At 41.0% G+C, this 8,963-nt stretch overlaps 1 protein-coding gene across 20 annotated transcripts in view; it reads right to left on the bottom strand.

The window, feature by feature from the left end:
- ARVCF (ARVCF delta catenin family member) overlaps nt 1–8,963 on the bottom strand; it is a 1,120,703-nt gene that overhangs the window by 24,028 nt on the left and 1,087,712 nt on the right. For all 20 annotated transcript variants that reach the window (XM_068243390.1, XM_068243391.1, XM_068243385.1 and 17 more), the window contains 3 exons: nt 5,468–5,595; nt 4,768–4,918; nt 2,034–2,226 (listed from right to left, as the gene is read on the bottom strand). In XM_068243390.1, coding sequence (XP_068099491.1) covers nt 2,034–2,226; nt 4,768–4,918; nt 5,468–5,595 — 472 coding nt within the window. The remainder of the gene's footprint in view (nt 1–2,033; nt 2,227–4,767; nt 4,919–5,467; nt 5,596–8,963) is intronic.

Raw genomic sequence — 8,963 nt, forward strand, 5'->3', positions numbered from 1 at the left:
CCCATACACTCAGCCGATTTTCTGGCCGACCGATCGATCCCGATCGATCGTTTGCAAATCTGTTGGCCAATCGACCGATCGATGGCCGATTTCGATCGATTTCCTTAGAACTGGCAGGGTGGAAAATTTAGGTCGATCTGATGAGATTGCTTATCAGTTTGCATTGGCCTTAATGGAAATCTGATGGCAAAAAAATGCCATCAGATCGAATTTCAATAGATTTCAAACTGAAATCTATTGGAATTCTATCCTGGTAAAAAATGTTCTAAAAACGCATCAGATAGATCATTAGATGCATTTCTTATCTATCTGCTGTCAATCTGACGAGTGTATGGGCACCTTTACTGTACCTGTTTTGAATGCAAGGTGTGTAATCTGCCCGTTATTCGAGCTCTGCATACTTGTGCAGGTAGTCAATTCAGGTGCAGCGTCTGTTTGGAAGCGCTGCCATTTCCTTCTGCTGTACAAAATGTAAGTATACTTCAGGCTAGCTGCCTCCATAGGTGTTAGCTTGCATTCAAATTTTAGAATTTAGATTAGTGTTAGCACACAATTTGCATTTAATTTGTATTCAAGGTGCGTATTTAGCCTCAAGGGGCTGGGCATATCTCTGTCACTTCACTTGCAGCCTGTGAGCGCTGCCCATTGCTTGCAATCAAGTTGATAGCTGAATATCAATGGCATATAAGGAACACAAAAGGTGGTACACAAAATACCTGTTTTATAGGCCATGTGAATGGTAATGTTCACTGCAGCCCTTGCCCATTTATACTTTGGATGAGCTGGTGGGCAGGTCAATCAAGTAAGAAGATACCAGACTATATTTGTACATGTACTCAAGAAAATACACACTTGATGTTCACATTGAATAAGTGGTGGTAGGAGAACAACCTGCTAACTGGAAACTACTACACTACCCGTTGCAAGTTTGTATGGATATGTACATAGCTACGCAGTGGGTTTTTTCACTTGAAAACTTCAGTTCCAAAGGGAATACTTGTTATACTAATCAACATGATTGCTTGGAGAAATTGCCTAGTTCAGTTTCCGGTTTAGTTGGGCTTTTAAATGGAACTAAAAGATAAGGCACACCATGATAACCTTGAGGGCCCTTTCACAACGAGGCGGTGTGGTGCGGTGCAGTATTTTTACCGCACCCCACTGCCGGGCAATGAAAGTCTATGGAGACGTTTTATACTGCCACGGTACAGCGCGATTCAACGGAAGTGACATTTTCGCCACATCCCAGGACAAAACTACGTTAATGCACGTACTTGCATTGCTCTGCATCGGGCCGAAAGTCATGTTAGTCTATGGTGATGCAGGGTTTTGTAAAACGTCAAGGCACACATACGCAGAAGCATATTTTTACAATACACTTCCAAGCACTTCTGCATACCACGAAGCAAAAAGTGACCGCAAGTGTGCTTGGCCAGATGGAGAATACTGCGCAGTAACGCGGTATTCCCCGAAGGTCTGTTTCTGGCAGTGCGGTGGGCACGCTGCACCACACCTCCGGTTTGCAGTGTTAGACAAGCCTCAGGCTAAGAAAAATCCTCATTACAGTTTATGGAAATCCTAAAAAAAAATCTTAAGTTTCATTGGGTTCACTTCACTGAAAGCGCTAAAAGGGTTGTGTTTACTGAAGGGCAGAAAGCAGCCACAGCACAGCTCACAGCTCTGATTCACAGTTGCTGATAAGAGCTAAGTGACACTCTAATGTAGCTAAACAACCACAGAGCACAGTCCAGTGATTTTCTTTAGCAACCATATGTGAAATAAAGACTTCTCATTGTGTGCTATGCTAGAGTTCAGGTCTGCTTTAAACAGTGGCAGCACAGCAGAGTCCTGAGAAAGTACGAGTGTGAAACCAAATGCATATCCGAGCGAATAACTACATTTATCCATATATATATATATATATATTCATTCAAGTACCTTGAAATACTGTTGCTACGCTCTGCTAGTAAAAAAAAACAAAAAAAACCCCTTTAACATTGCATTAAACTAGAAATTCAGATGCGGTTTATCACCTTGACTTGTTTATAGTGATGAGTTTTTCGATTCCTTGTGTCTGAATGAGGGAGCGGGCATTTTCCGAGCTGTCTGTGACTATTTCATGGATGGTATTCAGCACAGCAACCACGGTGTCCTCCTCCAGGTTCTTAGCGGGACGTTGCTGTCCTCCGGGCAGGTTTCTCACCAGCTGACCCATGGCATAATTGCCTACGGAAGGAAGAGGCATCTGTTACGCAAGATGGTGTTATATTACGTCCATCCTCCTGACAAAGGCATTCGGTATTCATGTTTTGCCAGGTTATGAATTATTATTACTGAACTTTAAAGCTGCTGTAATCTCATCTAACATTTATCAACACTGAAATGCTGATTTAAGTAAGTACCTTTTCTGAGCATCCCTTAAAATATTTACATATCTCAGCGCTGGCTTTTAAAGTGTTGCTTAGGAACCAGAACTTTACCTTTTCATTGTCATAAAATGAAGTGCATATAAAATGCATCATACATTTCAAATCACAGCTGGAACCACATAATGATACAATTTTCGGAAAAATGGCAATCTATAATGATGACTGCCAAGATAAGTGTATACATACATTGCGGCTGAGGTGGAAAAACTAAGAGGAAGGAAAAGTAGCGAGAAAAGCGCAAACTGGACTAGAGAGGTTATGGAAGAGAATGGAAAGCAAACACATACATGGATGTTGTGGGTTCCTTGCGGTCAGTGTTGCTTAAGGCCCAGTATTAATAAAAAGGAATATTGGTCTTGAAAAGAAGGTTTGAAGGGCGCTGCTCTAATCAATCAAATGCACAAACCAATTCCACTCTATCCTGCCGCCCGTCTCTCAGGAGTAGGGATATCCTCTTAATCCCCTCCACATAAAAAGAACATCCAATATACAAAAAAAAAAAGTGTGGCGCTGGATTAGTTCACACTATCAAACTTGTTTATTAAAACTGTATTAACACCATTAGAAAACACACATATCCACCTTAAAAGATGATGATATCTAGTATGTAATTGTACTCCACATCACATTGTTTGCAGAGATATAATAATTAGGTGAACTTTTAATAGCATAAAATTCCACAACACTACACTTACTATTGCACACTAGTTCTAATATCCGAACTGTTCCTACCACACTCATATGCACCGTGTGCAATAGTAAAATCTATTTTAATTGAATAGGGATTGCAATTGATGGTATGAATTGTAGCTGATCACAGTTGCCAAAAATAATCAGGCCTATAGCCGTCAACATACTCGCCAAGACTGCCCAAAGGTATTAAAGCGAACTGAGGGTTTGATAAATTGCTTTTCAGTCAGTCACGGAGCATCATCACCCCTTTCCCCAGTGGGCTTACATAATCTTAAATATTCAGGCAATACCTTGCTAGAGAGTCCAGCTAAATACATACTTAGGATAATTTTTGCCAAAAATGATCATTTTAACGGTTTTTGGCAATGATCATTTTAAAGACTTGCTGCTTGGCTATTTTGTGTTCTATTGAAGAGTAAGTGGTGTTGGGGTGCCAGCTACAAGAGTGGCCCACTGCAGGCCTTACAATTGTATCAGCCAATCTACCATCTTGCTTGATAACAAGAGAGGAGGTCAAATAAATTACAAGACCCCTATGCGCAACTCTAGATTTTCACCCATAACTATCCCTAACAATTGTTTTGGACAAAACAAATAACAAAAAAAATCTATGGTGTGTAGGTAGCTTTACAAAGAAATGCTTAGTGCTCATGTTTCAAACCCTGATTTAACAAGCCCAAACTGCACTGAATAGGTCTACTTTTATTTTAAAGGGAAATTATGATTCTACTCACAGATCATATTGTGTCGCAGCATTAGTGCCAAGACCTATTTATATCTCTCTGGTTGCTTCCAATACATTTTAAAGTTCATGTAAATGGTTGTAATTTTCCATTAAATCAGCATTGCTGGAGTACTTTGGATAGATCTAACACGAGATCTGGCAATCTGGCAGTGTATCACGAAATTACATCATTGGACACCTGTGTCGTTTCTACATTTTCACCAAAGAATACCAATTGATTTCTCAAAGGATAAAAATGTAGCAACTGTATATACCGGCCGGTTCACATCACAAATGCGGATGGCCATGCGTGCAGAACACGTGCGGACCACAACGCGTACGAACGCACGCCATCCGCGTTTGTGTGTGTTGCGTGGCTGATCCCATCACTGAAAAGTGAATGGGACAGCCACGCGTTTTTGTAAAATCTGCGTGCAGCATGCGTTCCCGGACCGCACAGGTCCGGAATGCATGCAGTGTGAACATCAGACAGTGCACTCTATGCACTGTCTGATGTCGTGCGTGTCGGCCTCCTGCACGCGTTTCTAAAACGCGGCTGGAAACGCGTGCAGTCTGAACGGGCCCTAAGTAGTTGCCATTTTGTAACCTGTTTGTCTAAACACAACCGGTCCTATTACTCTGCATTTGAAGTATTATATGGTTTGCTACCTGCATTGCATTAAACAGGTGCTGTTTCTCATTTCCATTCTAATGCAAATACGTCTATCCAAACACAAATAGATCTATTGGTCTACAGGTTAATTAAAGTTTTAGGTTTGTTACTTGATAGCAACATTTTTCTAATCAGCATTCTTCACTAAAACTGACCAAATAAAGTAAATATAGCATCATGCAATGCAAGTTCATGGGAAAGAAGAACCTCCCTGGTAATGTATCCCTATAATATAGAAAAAGGCTCACCAATTAAGTCTTTGTTGCGCTTGTCCATAGAAAGGTTCCTCAGAGCTATGGCCACAGCTCTAACCACTTTATCTGAATCCGACTGAAGCAGTTCAACCAGCACTGGCAGGCCCCTCTCTTTTCGGACTGTGGCACGGATGTATGTTGACCACTGTAAAGTAAATTTAACCAGGATTACCTATACAAAACACCACTTGAGTATGATAAAAGCATCTAAAGCTATTACTTTCTCACTGTGATACAGGAAGATGTAAAAGGTTTGCTCAAAACTAAAATGATCTACCATCTTTTCTAACTATGCAACACAAATCAGTTAAACACTGAAAGGTTGTGCACCGTCAACTTTCTACCATAGTCACTTTAAATATACAGTAAACATATCAGTTAGTTAAAGTAGGAGTTTGTTAGTTGTGGGGGCCATGTATCCAGATGTGGAAATGCAAAAAACATAACCTTTTCTACTGTACAAAGAAAGTTAGAATACAGATATTTCTGACAAAGGTCTGCAGTTGAAGTATGAGCAGCCAGAGAATATCATTAAACCGTTAACATTCTAGAAGAAAAAAAAGTCTAAGTGATTTAAAAGTCAGTCATGCATGCAAGACTGCTGACTGTTTGAAAGACAGGGAAGGTCGCCATGAAAAAGCTGGCTGCACTTGAATGAAAAGCCTGGACTTTAAGCCATTTGTTGCCCACTTACAGTCCAGTTGCCGGCACTCAGGTTCTGTAGCGCTCCCGCTGCGGCCTCCAGTGTGTTGTAGTTTTGGCTTTCGGTCAAGATAGACAGGTACAGTCGTACAACCTCTGGCTGGTATAATAGCTCAAATCCTAAAATAAAAAATAGATTATGTACAGTTTCTTTCTTCCAAACGTTTTCACTGGAGTATCAACCCAGGTTATTTAAAAAGGATAAGGATCCAGTGACTATTATAAAATCAACAAACTGTCCTTCCATCATGAATGCAATTTTAAATATACACCTATCATTCAAACCCTTTAGATCCAAGTATCCTCCTCTGAACAAGGTCACAACTATACACTGACAGCAGCACGGAAGCAAGGGTGCTGTCATAGGCACCTATTGTAAAAGCAGCGATTTGCGTAAAAGGAAGGAAATTTGGGTGCACGGCTGCGCCCTTATCAGGCACCTCAAGATGATGAAATTTACATTCTTTGCCGCAAATCGTGGCTTTTACAATGGCCACGATTTGCGGCAAGGAGAGTAAATGTCAGCACATGGAGGCACCTGATTAGCGGTACTGAAAGTAAGCGGGCGCTCCACTCGCTATGCAATGCCGCAATTGAAATTTCTGCAAAGCAATAAAATTAACCTCAGTACCAGTAATCAGACACCTCTGCGCACCAACAGTTACTCTCCTTACCGCATATTGTGGCTTTGCGGTAGAGTGGGGGTAAGGTTGGGGGAGGGGGGGGGTTAAGATTATGCGGGGGCATTTTAGGATTAGGCATCCCCAGGGGTGTCTTAGAGTTAAGCACCACCGGGGTGGGGGGTCCTAGGGGCTAGGCACCACCGAGGGAAGGGGGGGGGGGGTGTTTTAGGGTTAGGCACCACCAGTGGGGGGGGTTTGTTCTGTGTGAGAGTTGGGTTAGGTTCAGCCATAGTAATATATCAGTTAACATTACCGATATTTTACTATCAGAATCCTCCAGTAGAATATCGCTAAGTGTAGTGATATTCTACTAGCGGCATCCCCTGTGCCTTCTTTCCAGGCGCTTTTTTCCCATTTATGCCAGCAACACTGTTGTGCAAGCACACTACAGCTATCACAGCATTGTCAGGCCCTATTAGTCCTCTCACCATATCTTGTGTACGGGAAGCAGGAGGGATAAGGCATAGATCACTAAATCAGACCTGATGTGCTGATCACTGATACAAGCGCCATTGCAACACATAGTGAAGGACAGCAGTGGGGGTTACAGGCACACAAGAAAGAAAATCAGATACATAAACATATTCAGGTGGCTGTTAAGAAAAAAAAAAAGATTGCATTACTGATCAGAGTTCTGTGTGCTAATGTCATACATTAACATAATACATGGCATTCAAAGTTAGTACAATACATTATTACATTATAACCTTGTCTACTACATATCTAAGGTCACAGTAATTACAGCTGAGCCAGTAAAAATGTACGCACGCGCCCAGCAAGTCCCTGCCAACATGTGGTTGGATTGTGCTCCTAATTTATGCAGTTCAGGGTCGAGAAAAAAAATCTCAGATTCTAGCATAAAAAAATAGCTTAGAAGAAAATAGCTGACCTCCAAGTCTGTGAACAGTGTGCATATTATCCTTTATTTATACAGTGCCATCGTATTATGCAGAGCTGTACAGTAAACATCGGGAACAGAAGACAAAGCTGCATACATAACAAGTATAAGCTATGACACCGGAGGAGAGGATGCTGCCCAACTGGGCTTACAATCTAGGAGGTAAGGGAACGTAGAATAACATAGGTGTGTGTCGGTACGGTTTCTCCATTACAAACGTTTCTCATCTTACTTTTTTTTTTATTCAAGTAAAAAAAAAAAAAGTAACAAAAATAGCATTAGGTTCCATTCACACTTCTGCTCATAATGAAAATGCATCAGAGGAATTCTAAGCCATCTTACGTATATTGTGTTGAACTTTACATGCTTTGGAAAAGTGTGTTTTTTACAAACAATGCTTTTGTGTGAGCAATTGGTAAAAATAAATATACTGTTCATGTTTACTAGTCTCAAACTAGGGACTAACTTTACATATTGGGAGGACCTCCAAGTACCGGGCCTCCAAGGAACCAGAAAGCTGCAGGTACAAAGTGACCAACCACCCTAGTGCCAGTCCTCTGGATAACCATCTGGGGTTCAGTGCCAACTCTGTAGGGTACAGGATTTTCTCTGATGTGGTGTTCCTATCCAGCATATGTTTACTTTTAACATGCTTTGTGACAAGAAGAAAATACCACTAGGTCATAATTCTACTGGAATTGTATTGCATTCTATTTTATTAGTCAGGAAAAGTGACACTTTTCAGCACCTTAAATTATTGTGGAATGCTACAATTATAATTTCACAAAAAAGTAAGAAAATCAACAATTAGCAGTTTTATAAATTGGCCCCGTGGTGTCTGACATGCCTTACCATTCATTGCTGAGGAGGAATGTGTCCTTATTGAAAGCTAGCAGTTTTATAAAATCACCCTGCTCCAAAGAGCACATATGTGAACTATGTAATTAAGAACAAAATTATACCAGTAAAACAAAAATACAGACCTTTCCATGTGCTCAGATGGAGTTTAAAGTAAGGGAAAGCAAGCCAAAATGCATAAAAGCGTGACCAGGCCCTGGCTCAGATAGATGTTCTTGTGATGTACAGCAATGCTGCCACATGAGGGCAGTAAAGGCATTCTTACACTCCTTCTCAAGGTCACAATCAAGGAAAGTAATGCACCAAGACACCTCTAATTTCCCACTTTTTCCATTGTTATCTTTTAAACCAGCGCAGTCAATAATCAACGTCATTTAGTTTAATGCAACATACGATCAGAGAATATGCTCAACGAGTTAAAAGAAAGAAAAAACAAAGAACAGAAAACAGACTATTTCAAACACTGATATGACAGAAAGGACAAAGGTTTGCTGAAGCCAAAGCAACACTAACCTGACACTAATGGGAATCATTTATCTCAGCCTCAAGACAAGCTCTTGGATCCAACCCTAGGAAATAGTCCTAGCGAGATAGTGAACACCTGCAAGAGGCACATCTGGAAAATGCTACTTCCAACTATGGAATTATATGCTTCCATCAGGATGGGCAGACATGATTCCGGCTTGCTGGTATAGGTTGGCCAAGGAAAGCAAGACTATTAGTGAATGGCTCTTCTATTGTAAAAATTGCTGAAACCTTAATATTCCCCAGTTCCATAGACTGTGGTATGGACAAGGGCTGTTTCTGTTCATTTTGGTGGCCCAGGAAAGCACCTTTTGTCCCTACAGTCTTGTGAATAGGAAGGTTGTAGCCCATGTTAATTCATTTTGCAGGCAGCAATAGCAAACTGGTAGGTTAGATTCAGAAATTATGCGTCTCAAAATAAATGCCTAAAGGATAAACAAATTATCACCAGGCCAGATGCATCTCAATGGCTCAAACCCACATATCAGAATCAGAATCTTTATTCTCGCCAAGCACGACTGGGT

The sequence above is a fragment of the Hyperolius riggenbachi genome, chromosome 1 (genome assembly GCF_040937935.1).
Source record: "Hyperolius riggenbachi isolate aHypRig1 chromosome 1, aHypRig1.pri, whole genome shotgun sequence".
Classification (NCBI taxonomy): Eukaryota; Metazoa; Chordata; class Amphibia; order Anura; family Hyperoliidae; genus Hyperolius; species Hyperolius riggenbachi.